This window comes from Eutrema salsugineum, unplaced genomic scaffold, assembly GCF_000478725.1.
Source record: "Eutrema salsugineum unplaced genomic scaffold, Eutsalg1_0 scaffold_1, whole genome shotgun sequence".
Classification (NCBI taxonomy): domain Eukaryota; kingdom Viridiplantae; phylum Streptophyta; class Magnoliopsida; order Brassicales; family Brassicaceae; genus Eutrema; species Eutrema salsugineum.
Genome location: NW_006256909.1, coordinates 1953812 through 1970755, shown reverse-complemented (window position 1 = coordinate 1970755; position 16944 = coordinate 1953812). Strand labels below are relative to the sequence as shown.

The 16944-nt window shown below is 37.2% G+C and overlaps 5 protein-coding genes across 6 annotated transcripts; 3 read left to right on the top strand and 2 right to left on the bottom strand.

The window, feature by feature from the left end:
• The first annotated feature begins 2782 nt into the window (after window positions 1–2782).
• On the top strand, window positions 2783–6001 carry LOC18028235 (calcium-dependent protein kinase 5). Of its 2 annotated transcripts, XM_006412055.2 has the most exons (8): window positions 2783–3059; window positions 3339–4204; window positions 4319–4462; window positions 4553–4705; window positions 4804–4919; window positions 5016–5183; window positions 5268–5492; window positions 5582–5815. In XM_006412055.2, exons 2-8 carry the CDS (start codon window positions 3433–3435, stop codon window positions 5693–5695), a joined length of 1692 nt encoding a protein of 563 aa, XP_006412118.1. In that variant the 5' UTR covers window positions 2783–3059; window positions 3339–3432; the 3' UTR covers window positions 5696–5815. The 2 variants fall into 2 exon arrangements, with proteins under 2 accessions (XP_006412118.1, XP_024004417.1); XM_024148649.1 differs by having other exon boundaries at window positions 4804–5183; window positions 5582–6001.
• Window positions 6002–6944: 943 nt separating this feature from the next.
• On the bottom strand, window positions 6945–7749 carry LOC18028234. Its single transcript, XM_006412052.2, has one exon. It carries the CDS (start codon window positions 7644–7646, stop codon window positions 7191–7193), a length of 456 nt encoding a protein of 151 aa, XP_006412115.1. The 5' UTR covers window positions 7647–7749; the 3' UTR covers window positions 6945–7190.
• Window positions 7750–8470: 721 nt separating this feature from the next.
• Window positions 8471–11716, top strand: LOC18028233 (CMP-sialic acid transporter 4). The gene is made up of 15 exons (XM_006412051.2): window positions 8471–8555; window positions 8656–8710; window positions 8799–8868; window positions 8949–9060; window positions 9220–9299; window positions 9496–9571; window positions 9695–9795; window positions 9989–10060; window positions 10208–10256; window positions 10352–10393; window positions 10556–10677; window positions 10912–10971; window positions 11067–11115; window positions 11215–11309; window positions 11457–11716. The coding sequence occupies exons 1-15, from the start codon at window positions 8526–8528 to the stop codon at window positions 11503–11505; spliced, it is 1062 nt and encodes a 353-aa protein (XP_006412114.1). The 5' UTR covers window positions 8471–8525; the 3' UTR covers window positions 11506–11716.
• A 244-nt stretch (window positions 11717–11960) lies between these two features.
• Window positions 11961–13492, top strand: LOC18028232 (cysteine protease XCP1). The gene is made up of 4 exons (XM_006412050.2): window positions 11961–12481; window positions 12583–12818; window positions 12908–13048; window positions 13134–13492. Exons 1-4 carry the CDS (start codon window positions 12007–12009, stop codon window positions 13347–13349), a joined length of 1068 nt encoding a protein of 355 aa, XP_006412113.1. The 5' UTR covers window positions 11961–12006; the 3' UTR covers window positions 13350–13492.
• A 69-nt stretch (window positions 13493–13561) lies between these two features.
• LOC18028231 (uncharacterized protein At2g17340) lies at window positions 13562–16404 on the bottom strand. Its single transcript, XM_006412049.2, has 12 exons — window positions 16102–16404; window positions 15647–15712; window positions 15451–15517; window positions 15294–15362; window positions 15076–15216; window positions 14846–14974; window positions 14632–14718; window positions 14437–14511; window positions 14277–14354; window positions 14102–14179; window positions 13945–14007; window positions 13562–13845 (listed from the first exon to the last, which is right to left on the bottom strand). Exons 1-12 carry the CDS (start codon window positions 16269–16271, stop codon window positions 13762–13764), a joined length of 1107 nt encoding a protein of 368 aa, XP_006412112.1. The 5' UTR covers window positions 16272–16404; the 3' UTR covers window positions 13562–13761.
• Window positions 16405–16944: the final 540 nt, after the last annotated feature.

Sequence of the window (16944 nt, the reverse complement as noted above, 5' to 3'; positions counted from 1 at the left end):
ATATATGTTCTCTCTCTCTGTCTCTCTCTCTCTTCGCTCTCGTGTTTGCGTACAGAATATTTTCAGAAAATTAATAAAACACCAATAATCTTAAATTTGTCATCTTTTCGATTTGGGTCCACGAGTTTGTACATCATTCATTCTCACCGTTAATAAATTCACATTTTTTGACATTTTGTCACTCATGAAGTAAAAGTCAAAATCGGGTTTTTTTTCGGGGTTGAAATGGTATTTACGTCAATCAAATTCTGACTCTGTATGTAGAGTATATATGTATGTATCTTCAAAACAAATGAGTTTCTTGTCGACGGTCGACATAGTTGGTGAAATGGGTTGCTACTTTTTGTAAATATCAAACAAGGATACGATTGGTTATTGAAATTCTTAGATAAATTTCTATAATTTTATGTAAGCAGAGAACTTGAGTTTTCTGAGAATAAAGTCGTTGGTAAAGTAAAGTTTAGTTTGTTTACATCCGAAAAGCATCTTCGAATCATTTCAACTTTACATAATAAATCAAGAAAGCTAGAAAAAATTTGCAATAATGGAGAATATTGTCCAAACACAATGAGACACTTTAACTTTGGTTAATTTTAATCAGCAGAAACAAATCATGTGACTACAACTTCTATTGCCCTTTCTGAAAACAAATATCTATTGTATTGTATATTATTTAACCAAACAAAAAAATATCTACCGTATATTTTGTCATACAAAACTTGATCGATATGTATGTATAAACTAAAAGATATATTTGTTAAACATACGTCGCTGTTAAAGCTCATACATTTGAACGTAAAGATCCTAAACGTTGGTCAACAAAAAAAAAAGATTACCCTAAATGTAATTTTAATTTGGTAACTGTTGGACCATTTTGATAGTGGAACATTTTTAAAATGGTTTATGAGTTTGATGATCCCGCTTTTTAAAATTGTTTTCCAACAATTAACGTTATGTATGGAAACTATAGTACACATCACCCCATAATATAAGCACACAATAGAATCTTTTTTTATAAACTCTCAAGGTTATGGCATGTGAATGCGAATAAATATATGATTCTTTTGTCTACATCATCAAATCATCATCATTGCAGCTTTAATTCCGTAGAATGAGGAGGAAACGCACCATGTTCATTAGTTAAGATATTTTTCATTGCACCCCATCTAATAACAATTTAAGAAAAATAAAAAGTATTGTTACTCTCAGGTAAATAATTCAATAAAGTTTGTTTCTCACCAAACAATCTAATAATCCGAAAATGAACGTAACTAAGTTAAAGATCGAGAGATCTAAGAGCAGAATTTGTTTGAAAATTAACAAGCAAATTGTTGTATATATATATATATATATATAGAGAGAGAGAGAGAGAGAGATAACTCATCATTCTACTTCTCAACAAACATAGAGTCTGCCAATCTGATGTTGTACTCACAAATGAGTGAGAATCACACGGATTACCACATACCCACAAGGCCACAAGTCAATTAAAAGAAGAATGCATGTGTTCCTCCTAACAAGCTAATTGCTCATTTATTGGTAGCTCGAAGTGGCAACACAAAGAATCGACACTTTCAATGCAAAAATACAAGTCACAGTCTGGTTTTTGCAATTCTATTGTATTCAAGTCGACACTTTCAATCGTCCTCGTCGGAGCAAGCTTTATAGATCTGTAAACCCAAAGCATTATCGAATGGGTTAAAGGTTAGTTTCAATATAAACTGGCACTTGTTGATGACATGCATATCCAAGAGGACCAAGACTAGCTCATTTTCAAAACCTATTAGAAACATTTTGAGAAATCAACTCATAAAACTGCTAGAGATATTGGAGGCCTGTCAACAATAACACATGAAACTATGATCATTATGATGAGTTACCCTCTGTAACAAAAAAAGTGAGTAATTAATTTTACAATATCTCCTTCAATTCAGCGACTTTAATTGTTTCTTTATTCTTTACAATATCTCCTCAAGTGGCTCTTGTTTCTTTATTCTATACATTAATTATTGTCTCCTTCAAATATCTATATTTTCCTCAAGTTGTTGCAACTGTGTGGCATAAAGCTCTTCGTGAGGAACTGTACAAGAAGACAAACACACACACGTATTTTAAATATTTTTTCCTTAAGTATACCTCGCAAATCATTAATTACACATTTTCATGAAACGGCGGCGTCTAGATGAATCGAAGCTTCTTGCCGTGGACTCAGTGTGTTGACTATAAATAAAACCATCGTCTTTAGCGGTTATATCCTTGTTGTATAAACTTGTATAAACCCCATGTTTATTCGGCTGTAGAAAACGGTTACTGCTAATAATATTATCAACTTTCTATATGGTAAAACAAATATACTAATTTCATTTTCCAGACATGTAATTTTGTACTAGCCAATACTCTAATTTTGACCCGAATTTCTTTATTATTCTGATGAGCATTTTTACAATGATTAAAATTTGTAATCGTATGTTAGAGTCTGAGAGTTTAATTAGATAAATCAATCGACGATCAAACGACAACAGAACAACACCAAAAAAAGTTGGTTTTGTCAGTGGTCATCATTCATCAACTTATATTCGAACATAATAATTTAGTTGATCCAACAAAAATTAATATATAGACTTTAGAAAGAAAAACAACAAATTTATTAGAGGAACAGGTTTAAGAATAATGCAAAGCGAAGAAGGTGAGAGGAAAGCGCGTAGAGTCAGAGAAAAGTAGCTGTTGAGCACTAAAGGAGTCTCCTTAATAAGAACTTTCTTCGCACAATCGCCGCCGTATAATAAAACCCACACACTCTGATCCAACGAATCTAATTGTCCGACCAGTCTCTCAGTCTCAGCAAACATATTTCTTTATATATTTTACTTGAATCTCAAATACAACTCTTTTTTATAGTATTAAATTGAAGCTTTCCTTGTTGGAAATAACATTAAATATTGTAGCTTTCCCTTCTTGTTCGACATTCATTTGTATACCAAATTTCTCTTTTCCACTTAAATCAGATTCCTAATCCATTCATTCTCAGTCTTCTTCTCTTTCACCCTTCTGATTACTTGGTAAGTGGTAACTAGATCCTCTTTCCATCTCTTTTTGCTTTTTATTTCATTCCCTGTTTCTGATTCCTTTTATAGGATCTATTGCAACTAAGGAAACTCCGATTTGACTTTTCAGTAGCTCTTATGTTTTGTCCTTTTTGTTGTTAATTGGATATGCTTGATCTGAAGTGGGTTTTGCGATTTTCTTCTTGTGGTTTCTGTTAAAGCTCGATACTTTCTCTCTTAGTTTCTGGGATTTGTTCTGATTTAAGTGGTTTTGACTTGTTTTCTCTTTAACAGAGTTTTCAAAACTATATGAACAGTTCGTTGGATGAAGAACAGAGCGTGAAAGTTGCAGTCTTTAAACTAGGATTTGGTAATTTCCCATTGTTTCATGGGCAATTCATGCCGTGGATCTTTCAGGGAGAGAATCTACGAGGGCAGTAACACTAAGCCTGAAGATAACTCCAAAAACTCTACCAACGTTTCTTCAGATCGCTCTAATTCCGACCACTTTCCGAACAACAACAGCGCTTCAGAGATCATTGCTCAAGAATTCTCCAAAGAAGCTAACAAGAAGGACAACAACGCCAAAAATCCAGCTCTTGTTATTCCTTTGAGAGAACCAATCATGAGGCGTAACATTGACAATCAAGCTTACTATGTTCTTGGTCATAAGACACCAAACATTCGTGATTTCTACACTCTGAGCCGTAAGCTAGGACAAGGCCAATTCGGAACGACTTATCTCTGCACAGAAGTTGCCACGGGCGTTGACTACGCGTGTAAGTCGATATCCAAGAGGAAGTTGATCTCCAAGGAAGATGTTGAGGATGTGAGAAGGGAGATTCAGATCATGCACCATTTAGCTGGTCACGGTAATATTGTGACGATAAAAGGAGCTTATGAGGATTCTTTGTATGTCCACATTGTGATGGAGCTTTGTGCTGGAGGTGAATTGTTTGATAGGATTATTCAGAGAGGACATTACAGCGAGAGGAAAGCGGCTGAGCTGACCAAGATCATTGTCGGTGTTGTTGAAGCGTGTCATTCGCTCGGTGTTATGCATAGAGACTTGAAGCCAGAGAATTTCTTGTTGGTTAATAAGGATGATGATTTCTCCCTCAAGGCTATTGATTTTGGGTTATCTATCTTTTTCAAACCAGGTAAAAATGTTTGCTTCACTAGACTGGTTAAAGGACTCTTTTATGGAACTGAAGAAACTGCATTGTTCCTAATTAGAATGCTGCTTCTGATTTGATCTTCCTGTGACTTTTCAGGCCAAATATTCACTGATGTTGTTGGAAGTCCATATTATGTTGCTCCTGAGGTTTTGCTCAAACGTTATGGGCCTGAAGCTGATGTATGGACTGCTGGTGTTATACTCTATATATTGCTAAGCGGTGTCCCACCTTTCTGGGCAGGTAATTGTGATTAGCATTTGGCACATAAGCCCGTTTCTTAGTCCTTTAGAAGTCTAAAAATGTGTTTTTTTTTTTTTGTTCTGGAATCAGAGACTCAGCAAGGGATATTTGATGCTGTGTTGAAGGGATATATCGACTTTGAATCAGACCCGTGGCCTGTGATATCCGACAGTGCTAAAGACTTGATCCGCAGAATGTTATGTTCCAAGCCTGCAGAACGCTTGACTGCTCACGAAGTCTTGCGTATGTATTAGCCACTTAAAAAATGGTTACTTTTATCAACATCCATACACAAGGATTATACTTTATACCTATGTGTTGTTTCTCTTTTTTGTTTTCAGGTCATCCATGGATCTGTGAGAACGGTGTTGCGCCAGATAGAGCACTTGATCCGGCTGTTCTGTCTCGTCTCAAGCAGTTCTCTGCAATGAATAAACTAAAGAAGATGGCTTTGAAGGTGAGTGAGTTTGTTCATAAAACCTTTATCGTCTATCGTCTCTGCATCACTTCTCTTGAAACTGTATGTGTTGTTCTTTGTTTTGGGGGTCATCAGGTTATAGCTGAGAGCCTCTCCGAAGAAGAGATTGCTGGTTTAAGAGAAATGTTTCAGGCAATGGATACTGATAACAGCGGCGCAATCACGTTTGATGAACTCAAAGCTGGGCTGAGGAAGTATGGATCGACCTTGAAAGACACAGAGATCCATGATCTAATGGAAGCGGTAAAAATCCAATCTTTATTTGGCTACAAAACGACAGTGAATTTATTGTTATGTGTTTGTAATGTCGAGCTCTTGTATTGACAGGCTGATGTGGACAACAGTGGGACAATCGATTACAGTGAGTTCATTGCAGCGACGATCCATCTCAACAAACTGGAGCGGGAAGAACATCTTGTAGCTGCGTTTCAATACTTTGACAAAGATGGAAGTGGTTACATAACCATCGATGAGCTGCAACAAGCGTGTGTTGAACATAGTATGACCGATGTTTTCCTTGAAGACATCATCAAAGAAGTTGATCAGAACAATGTAAAGCTTATGATGACTCTGTTCCACATTACTCTCTGACTATATGTCCAGGTTACAGATGATAAAAGTTTCCGGTTTTTATTTTACAGGACGGGAAGATTGATTATGGTGAGTTTGTGGAGATGATGCAAAAGGGAAATGCTGGTGTTGGAAGAAGAACGATGAGAAATAGTCTTAACATTAGCATGAGAGACGCTATTTAATCTGTTTGTGACTGCAACGATGTTCTTATTCATGGGATCAACATTCTCAATGCTCACCACATAGAGAAGGAGAAGGAGGAAGACCAAACCGGATTCATCGCTGTGGAGGATCGAGCTAGTGTTTAAGTAGCTTTGGAGGTTTTTTCTTTACCTCTTTGTTTGTTTGTATGTTTGTTATGGCCATTGTTGAAGTTAGTGAGAGCTTTGTTCATCATCTTCAAATTGTTCAACTTTGTTCAATCTTGTATTTGTAAAACGAAAAATGTCCTAATGTTGTGTGATTTCTAAGCATTTTATTTTTGAAAATCTCTTCTTCTTTCTAGACGATCACGACCTTTCAACCATTTCAGACTACACAAATCGATTTAAATGTATAATGAATTATATATATACAAAAAACCAATGGCTTTTGATGAGATAGCAAGTCTCAATCATTGCAATATTCAAAGTGCTTTTCTAAGTATGTCTTTAAACTCATATAAAACCAAAACTCAAGGCTGTTTCGAAACAAACCATACACATTGGCACCAATCTGTAATTTGGAACATTCTACCAAAACCATTTTATATATATTATACATATAAAATACAATTGTCTTTTGGTAATCCTCATATTCACATGCTTTGTAACGCCGCAACCTTCAACAAATGTTAATTTAATTTTGGTGTCATTTTCCCTAATCAGCACATTCTTTCCTAAACCAAATTTCTAAACCGATTACAACTCAGTCAGATTTTAGCAAACATCGCATAACGATAATCGATCACAAAACCGAAGCATGAACCTGTTGTAAATAATTTTAACCGAAGCATAAGTTGAGTTTTGATTATAATGATAACAATAAATAACAATTCGCCACCGACGATATTGCTCCCACCGACAAATGTTATGTCGGCCACATCCCACACGCATCTCAGTTATAGGCAACCGAAGTTTCGTTAATAATATGTTTAATACATTAACATTTCGTCAAAAAAAAAAAACCCTTCGAAATGGGAACATATTGTGCACTATATGCATTATGTTTTCATTATTATTTTATTTGCAAACAATTGAGCTCGACTATTTACCTTGTAAATTAATGGTGTCGGTCGTGGATTCACGTGGTTTGATATGTTTGTAGATTTTAGTTTTACTTGTATGGTAATAAAATGATTGAACCTAATTCCATTGTACTCATCTTCAAATTTTTTTTTTCAATTGCGATGATGATGATGGCCAAAAACTTGGCGCGTAAAAGAATGAAAAGAAAATAACAGGCTTCTATATAATTTGCATGGTTACAAAAATACAACTGCACAACATGTAAAACAAATCAAATAAATAAAATGATTAAACATCTAGGCAAATTAATTATAGCAAAATACAAGATAAAAATTTTTCACAAGCACATTACTCCAATTGATTGATGCACGAAAAGGAAACGAAGATATATATCTTTAGAGAGGAATCACAAATCTCAACCGTCCAATTCCGATGATCAAAGCGACAATAATCATCGTTGACGCTTGTATTTGCAGGAGAGAGGAAGAGTATCAGAGGAAGAACCCATGAGATTGCGGATCTGAGATCGGATTTTGAAGAAGACGTGCATTATGCTTCCTCTGTTCTGAGAACCAATCGATTTAGCTTCGTCTTTGTTAAGCTCGAGATCTCTGATGAAGATCGGTTTCCTGGAGAGGATCCATGACCAACCCCACTCCCACCATTCTTTTACGGAGCTCCCAGCTTGCTCTCCCATGGCGGAAACCGATTTGGATCTCGGGAATCGAGCTGCGATCGCCGCTGGCTGGCTTGAGAGATTGAGGGAGAGAGAAGAGAGACGACGGCGGATGAGACCAGGCTCATCGTCGGTGGCGGCGGCGGCGGCGGAAGAAGAGGAAGTAGAGCGTTGAGAAACGGGGAGAGAAGCCGGTTTACGAATCTGGAGAGTTTCCATCATTGAGCTCATTGCTTTTGATTTTCTTCCTCTAGAGAGAGATTGGAGATGAATCGAGTTTAATTTGAGAGTAGAGAGAGAGAGGGAGAGATTAGTGGTGGGAGGTAGTGATCACAGCTCTAACACAGGCTGGGTTTTTATTCCGCTTTTGTGTGTGTATGTGTGTGTGGGGTCCATTTTACTTTTATTATGCCCAGCCAATTACATGCATATTTTGTTTTTTTTTTTGTTTTAATTTAAAGTAGTAGAGTCTCAAAGTATTATTTATGTTTACTGTATAGTTACTTGTTTTGTGTATGAATATACCCCTACAAAATGGGAATCTAAGACAACAATTGATTGATTTTGAACAACAACAAAAAAGACAACGATTGATTATTTTGGTAAATATTTGTAAATTTAGATAAACATCGTTTTCAAGTAAGGGTTTCTTTGCAACACGAAATTCAATCTTAATCGTTCTTTTAAATTTTTTTTTTCTCAGCCCAGAAAATGTTTGAAAATGTTTTAAATATGCTAACCAAAACAAAAACAAAAACAAAAACAAACCAGAATAAAAGAGTTAATGAGCCTCTTATTACGCTGAGACGTGTCAACAAAAGCATTAAAGCAAGCAATACAAATGAACTAATGCTCCAACAACAACAAGAACGGAGTGTGACCGAGCAGAAGAGAGATTAAGGAGCCCTGCAAATTAATTGGGACAAATTAAGTACTATTTTTTCAAAGCACAGATGAGGCCCATTTTATATTGCGTTAAGGCCCATATAACTAAAGCCCACCGAGAATATTAAGCGCCTTTTGTTGTTCTTTTTTTCCTTCCATTTTTTTTAATAGCTGGAGTGTATGTTCGGAGAGCAGAAAGATCAGTGAGATCTGAGAGCTTGAACAATGATGGAATATCGGAAAATCAAAGATGAGGTTCGTTGCTTTTATTCATTGTTCATCTTTTTCTCCTTTCTTTTGCTTCCAATTAAGGTTTCGACTCTCTTTCAATGCTCAATTTTATACTGAGCTTCAGGACGATCATGACGTCGCTTCTGATCTCGAAAGTTTGAAGGGAAAATCTCATACCGGTGAGATTTTTTGTTTTCGTTTTTTTCCAATCTCAATCTCCACTTCTCTAGTTCGTTTTGGGTGCTCATTGGTGCTTCGATTTGTCAGTTGCTTCGACTAATATTGCTATGGCTACTCTGGGTGGTGGATCAAGTGAACGGACCAACTGGAAACGAAAGTAAGTTTTTTTTAAAAAAAAATTATTTACTTGCGAGATTACGAGAAATGCTTGTCGTTGAATTTCTGGTTTTGGGGCAGAGGTGTAGTAACATGTGCACTGACTATCCTGACGAGTTCACAAGCGATACTCATCGTGTGGTCTAAGCGAGCTGGCAAGTATGAGTATAGTGTTACAACCGCCAACTTTTTGGTGAGTTTGATCGCCTTTCTAATTAGTCGCTATTGAAAATTGAGTGATGCAATCAATGTATGTTTGCAAGCGATAAGCTTCTCTGTAATTCCTCATCTCTGAATCAAAATTTGTAATCATGCTAAGATAGTGTGAGTTTCTTTAATCTTTGGACATCAGGTTGAGACTCTCAAATGTGCGTTATCTCTGCTTGCGTTGACAAGGATATGGAAAAACGAAGGTGTTACTGACGACAATAGGTTACTTATTCTTCTGTTACTCGATTTGCTTATTGGTTTGCCACGATCATCATGTTCAGTTATGAAGAATTTGTAGATCTGTCCGTTTATAAAAGGCTTAAAATCACGTATGATCTCTGCCATAGAGATTTAACATGCATTTCTTTGAGAATGACCTCATTGAGTTATTTATATCCGAATTCTGTCTCTGACTCAGGTTAAGTACAACATATGACGAAGTTAAAGTCTTTCCCATTCCTGCTGCATTGTACCTTTTCAAAAATCTGTTACAGGTGGGCTTTCCTGAGTTTTTTTGTTTGTTTGTTTGGCTTAGGTCGATCTTTGTAACCTCTGTTTTTTTTTTTTCCATGTTAATCTGTTTCTAACTACTTATGGTGTAACCTTTCATGTGGCAGTACTATATTTTTGCATACGTAGACGCCCCAGGCTATCAGATATTGAAGAACCTGAACATCATAAGTACTGGTGTCTTGTACAGAATTATACTGAAGAAAAAGTAGGTTGTTTATTCCATCCAAATGGATTTCATAGCTTCCTATGAATAGTTGTTTTGGAAATCCATAAGTTTCTATTTTATATCCCCCCTCAACTCTTCCTCTTCTTGTTCAGAACACAAACGTCTTGATTTCAAGTGTGAACAGGCTCTGTTTATTCAGTTTGCCTTAATTGCTTACTATCTTTTCTAACAGATTGAGCGAGATTCAGTGGGCAGGCTTCATTCTGTTGTGTTGTGGATGCACCACTGCTCAGTTGAATTCAAAGTAAATTTGGCTCTTGACACTTTCCCCTTTGATTTTATTTACTGCTAACAACATGAGTTTCATTTCATTGATTATTTCATATGTTGCTTGTTTAGGCTTTCCTGGTTTTTCTGTTACATAGTCTTATATTTGAATTTGATTTTGCAGTTCTGATCGTGTACTTCAGACATCTCTTCCCGGCTGGATTATGGCAATTGTAAGTTGGTAGCCACCTTAACATGCTAATACCTACTATGCATTGTGAAGCTTCTTCCATGTACCAATTGATATCATTTTTGTTGCTTTTCCTAGGTTATGGCTCTTTTAAGTGGTTTCGCCGGAGTGTACACAGAGGTGAGCTTATTAGGACATTACATCTAAAATACTCAAAGCTATTACCGATGTACTCGCATATTTGTGTAGCACTGATTTACGTTTAAAACAGTATAATTTGATCAGTCCATTGATAACTTAGATATATAAGGTTCATGAGTTACATGTTTTCCATTTTGGCAGGCTATTATAAAAAAGCGGCCTTCAAGGAATATAAATGTACAAAACTTCTGGCTGTATGTCTTTGGGATGGCTTTCAATGCTATTGCTATAGTGATCCAAGATTTCGATGCCGTTGCAAATAAGTAAATCCAAAACTCATCTTCTTATGTGTGTCCTTTCATATTGGCTATAGATATATACATGTGGTTAGTTGCGTCTCCATTGGAGATTTGCTTTCCTATATCCAAACACTTGTGTCCATATTCATTAATCAATTCCTCACTCTTCATGTACAATCAAAAGATATGTCTTTAGTCTTGGTGTCAGGGAGTTAATTATTTTCTGCTGGCCGAGTTATTATGTTGTTCAATTTTCAGGGGATTCTTCCATGGTTACTCATTCATCACAGTACTCATGATTCTTAACCATGCTCTTAGGTAAAATCTACTTTAAAAACCAGACTCTTCTCTCAACTCTAATGTCAGTTAGTGAAGTTAACACGTTAAAAACTCTTCTCCTGTTTGTTTTGCAGTGGCATTGCCGTGTCAATGGTGATGAAATATGCCGACAATATTGTGAAGGTAAAAAATATGTAACTGTGTATATTCATTCTCCAGCAGATTCCTATAATTAGTCACTTTTGTAAACAAGGTTATTAACTTACACCAATCGGTGTGTAGGTTTATTCAACATCAGTGGCTATGCTTCTCACTGCGGTTGTCTCTGTATTCCTCTTCAATTTTCATCTTTCCCTTGCCTTCTTCTTGGGTTCAACGTAAGTCAACCTCATTTGTCTCTGCTAATAACTTCAATCATCCGATCTTTTGATATCAAAAGTAGCTGCCAACATTCATGCACATAAGAGCTAATGGTTGCGTAAAAGGTTCCTTTTAAACCGCATTACTGTGTTTGTGCTTTGCAGGGTTGTCTCGGTTTCAGTATATTTGCATTCCGCAGGGAAGCTACGATAGTAAAGAAAGAACTCTATACTTCACATGCCAAAATTATTCTAGTACAGAGATAAAGCTTTTGAAGATTTTGTATTTCATGTAGGGTATACCATTCACATTTGCGCCTCTGTATTGATTTTTTCCTCGGTCATGATACCTACTATTCTCGTTTGTATGGAACCAAAATCTACCAATAGTGATATTCCATTAATTGAGCCTACCTCGTTTTACAAATCCTCTCTCGGGATATTTTAATATACATTAAACTGTCTGAAGGTGAAGCTATTTCTGTTGAAAATTGCACGCTTAGAGCAAAAGGCAAAACTAATAAAAGATCCAACCGTGAAGACTCAGAGACCGGCGTACTTGGTTTTTTAATTTAATCCTTGTCTTTGCTTCAAAGCCAGTACTTTGGGACTCTGTCTTGTCTCCCACTTGTATATAAACCCTATTCATCTACTCTCTTTCACACCATCTCTTCCCTCTTCTTCCCCTTCTCTCAGCATACGATCAGCTTTAGCTATGGCTTTTTCTACACCATCACTTATCAAGTTCTCTCTTTTCGTCGCCATTTCAGCATCAGCCCTCCTCAGCTCTGCTCTTGCCCGTGACTTCTCCATTGTTGGATACACACCGGAGCATTTGACATCCACTGATAAGCTTCTGGAGCTCTTTGAGTCATGGATGTCAGAACACAGCAGGGCTTACAAAAGCGTTGAGGAGAAGGTGCGCAGGTTCGAGGTGTTCAGAGAGAACCTGATGCATATAGACCAGAGGAACAATCAGATCGACAGTTATTGGCTAGGTTTGAATGAGTTTGCGGATTTGACCCATGAAGAGTTCAAGGGGAGATACCTAGGACTGACAAATCCTCAGTTCTCTAGAAAGAGACAGCCCTCTGCTAACTTCAGGTACAGAGACATCAGTGACTTGCCTAAATCCGTCGACTGGAGGAAAAAAGGCGCTGTGACTCCCGTCAAGAACCAGGGTTCATGTGGTAACATTTCTCTCTTGCATCTTTTCTTGATCCCAAGTCTCAAGTAAATAAAACCAGAGATAGGAATGGCTCTTTACAACAATCTTATTTTGTCATTGCAGGTAGCTGTTGGGCGTTTTCGACAGTTGCAGCTGTGGAGGGGATCCACCAGATCACAACAGGGAATCTGAGTTCACTTTCAGAGCAAGAACTCATAGACTGTGACACAACTTTCAACAGTGGTTGCAATGGAGGTCTCATGGACTATGCATTCCAGTACATAATTTCGACGGGTGGTCTCCACAAAGAAGACGATTACCCTTATCTCATGGAGGAAGGAACTTGCCAAGAGCAGAAAGTAACAAACACTCGACACAAAAAAAATGAATCAGAACTTACTGTGATGCAGCTTATAAACACTGATGATCATTCATGAATCTTTTACAGGAGGATGTAGAGCTCGTGACAATCAGTGGCTACGAAGATGTCCCAGCAAACGATGACGAAAGCCTGGTCAAGGCTTTAGCTCATCAGCCAATCAGTGTGGCTATTGAGGCCTCAGGAAGAGACTTCCAGTTCTACAAAGGGGTATATAACATATGAATCTGATCTCTAAACTTTGTGTATCTAATCTTGCATTCTCTCTAAAAAAATAGACTTTTTGTGATTACAGGGAGTGTTTAATGGGAAGTGTGGAACAGACCTAGACCACGGTGTAGCTGCAGTTGGGTACGGTTCATCAAAGGGATCAGACTATGTTATTGTCAAGAACTCATGGGGACCAAGATGGGGAGAGAAAGGGTTTATTAGGATGAAGAGAAACACTGGTAAACCAGAGGGCATCTGCGGTATCAACAAGATGGCTTCATATCCTACCAAGACCAAGTGATCAACTCACAGAGACATCTATCTTCACCTGCTTCATCCTAAGTTTTTTATTTTCTTTCAATGGTTTCTGATTTTACTTGTTTAAAGTGCATCCATATTTGTATTGATGACTGTGAGAATTTAAAATAATATGGTCAAAGTTCTCTTGCCTCTTTCTTGCTGTGAGCTTCTTAATGCTCCATCTTCGAGAAATCTAAAAACCATGACCTCTTAATAGATGTTCTCTACATATAAGGACCAATCAGAAAGATTGGTAATTTGCGTGTTTTGAATAAACAATGTCGACAAAGTTTTCAATTCTTACATCCGAATGCAGAGAGTAGGGATTTGGATCTCTAACTTACAAAGCCTAACAGTTTTTCATATAATAAACTGATTGGCTGGTTCAGTAAAAATGTGGTTATGAAATATATTTAACTCTGAGCAACTTCATTGTATTTGATGACACAGTCATAAAGTCGTCCTCCGAGAAACTGTGCTACTTCTGGATGCTTCACCTGCATAACAAACGAATAGACCAGATAAATGAGAAGGAACTGAAAAACCAAGAAGTCTTCTTCCCTTCAACAGAAGAAAGAGTTTATTTAGTTAATTACCATTCCAATCTTGAGGGAATCACACTTGAACTGAGCATAAAGATTTGTCTCTATTCCACGTCCCTGGCCAGAACAATCTATGAGTCAGTTTACTGAATGTTAAAACGTAAGGACTAGACAACATACATTTCACAGTAAAGGGATTTATAGGTCTTACCATGCCTTCTAAGATGACCAAGTCTGCATCGGTTGAAAGGTAGGCAACCTCCTGTGATACTCTTGCAAGATCGATTACCTGCAACAATTATCGAAAGGGAGAAAACCAATCAATAAACAGGACTAGGCAATGTTATAGGTCCATCCTACTTATGAGAGCTTTGGAATATTCATACTGGTAGGTCATTCCCTGAATTTGCAATCAGAAGATTTGTGGTATCAACACCCATCAATTGTCCATTTTCATCCTTCAGCTGGTAAATTAAGACTCAGTCAGGGTCGAGTTTTTCTATAATCTGTAATGTACGAGAATACCAGAATTACTCCATTCAGCACCTTTGACAAGATCTCTGCAAGCTCGGTATAAGTTACATCGTTGATAGATGGAAGCTCATTAGCAGCCAGTACCACCTTCAAAGGGAAGAAGCAAAAGCAGGAACAATTTAGAATATATACTTAATTAAGACTTCTCACAATCGGAAAGTCAATCCAGAGAACAATAACGTCCATAATTTTAGGACATAGAAGCACCTGCATTCCTCGACGTAGCATCTCTCTAGCGAACGGTAAGATACCCAAAATTATGTCTGCACCAGAGTTGTCGACAAATATCACTGCCTGTCATGCATTGAGAAGAAAAGAACAAATGAGACAAATGAGTTTGTTCTGTGATCAAACTCTTTGACTTAGGATAATGCAAAAGGTTAAGCAAAAGAAAAAAAAGGAGTGAAGGTAAATGACTGACCTTCTTCCAAGGCTTCTTGACCCATCTAGCTTGAAAGTTTTCCAAGTCATCAATGACCCATGGTCGTGGAATCAAGTTTTGACAACTAGCCAAAAAAGACATACCGTCCTTTGAGAATACCTCGGCAAGCTTCCAAATGTGAAAAACAAAACAAGATCCTTTATCAAGACACTCAACAAAAGAACGGTGATGAAAGTAACAGCGTACGAAAGTAAAGAGATCATATATACCTGTGCAGAACCTAGATCAAAAATGTTTCCAGCGAAAATCCCTCTTACTAGATTCTCTATGCGCTTTCCTTCATCTTCAATAGCATCACTCAAACGGACAACTTCAGGAAATAGTGATATAGCCTTCGCATTCTCCTCATCCTAACAAGTTCACCATAATTAGAAAGCGTACAAGAGGCCTGTTACTATGTAAATCTATCCTTGCCAGAAACTCATACCTTAACTTTCTTGAATATGTCCCTAAATCCCAATTCTCTGAGTATTAGCTCACGGATTCTACAGAGAAGCTGCAAAAAAACACCCAAAAAAAATTCCATGAACAACAAAGCTCGTTACAAGCAATTTAGTGAGCCAAGGAAAGCATTTTTAACTTACAATGCAATCTGGTGGTCCACCATGGCTCTCCGGATCTTTCTTCAAGTCCTCAAGAATCTCCGCATACCTTCAAAATAAAAAGCAAAATTGATGCTTTTGGCTAAAAAAGTAGCTCTTTGCGGCAGATAATTCACAGAATCCTTCTGAAACTATGAAAAGACATGCAAAACAAACCATAGCACACACAAAGATGTACCTTTGGGCAAATTTTTCAGCTCGAACAGGAGCATCTGGAACCGTTGTATCGCTCTCTGCGCGTTTCCTGCAACAAAAAGAAGCATCTTTAGAACACTGAAAGCTTATGTTTTTCTTATTCGTTAGCTCAGAATTTTTCTTCATTCCTTCCTCAACACAACAATTAGAGTTTCTTCATAATGTTACCAAGCCAAATCCCGATGAAAAACCCAGAAAGAGTATGAATAAGAGAATTCAATAGAAACAATCATCAAACCAATATTGAACAGCTAGATCGCAGCAGCTAATGGGCGGGAAAAATTTATACGCTTTTAATCATCCAGATCAACTGACGGATAAAAATCTAAAATTAAAAATCAAAGCTTGACCAGACCCATGAACCAAAACAACCCCAATAGCATAGCAAAGAATCTGGATTAGAATCGAAAGCTGAAAGAGAAAGGAGAGAGATGGAACTTGAAAGAAGGGATGGAGTTGGAGAAGAGGTCGATCCAAGAGATCTCAGTGGGAGTAGCCTTTCTGGGATTATCAGAAGGGAATCGATAAGGGATGGTGCAAGCCCTGTAGTTTGATTCTATCGGAATCGGTAACAGAGGGAACGCTACCATCTCGGAGTCGCTCTCCATTTCTCGTTCGTCGATGGCTCACCAAAGCAAATGTGTACGTACGTGTGATGTGAGAGATTTTCAGAATCTTCCCTCAAATGAAATCAGCAGATTCCTTTCTCTCTTCACGATGCAATATAGTAAAAGTTATAACGATGACACACATGTGTGGTCTCTGTCCTCATGGCCTTTGGTTTCATTTGATTATTTGTTTTGGCTGGTACGGGTAACTTGGTCCGGTTCGGTTAGCTCGAATCTTTTGGTATTCAATTTTGACTACCCGTGATCAAATTTGAAACTTTTTTTCCACTCGGACTCTTATTGGTTTTGAACAAACAACAAAAAATTTCGCAATTGTTATGCTTACAATTTTTTTTAAATGGAAAATACCATGGAAACAATTTTTAAAAGAAATAGAAATGCGACAACAATTATGGAATTTTTGGAGGTGACAAAAAGATTTTAATTTATTTGTTTCCTTGGGATTTTCTTCTTCTTTTTACATTAGAAAATTTTGTAAGTTTTTTTTTTTCTTTTTTAGTTACCAAACCCTGGTTCATAACCCTCTTTGTTTCTTTTTTTTTTCTCTTCTAGCCGCGCGTTTTCTTCGGTCTCTTTGTCAAAACCCTCTGAAGCAGAGCAAGCTTCTTGGATCCTCGTTTGGCTTTCAATCATATATAATCTCAAACTTCTG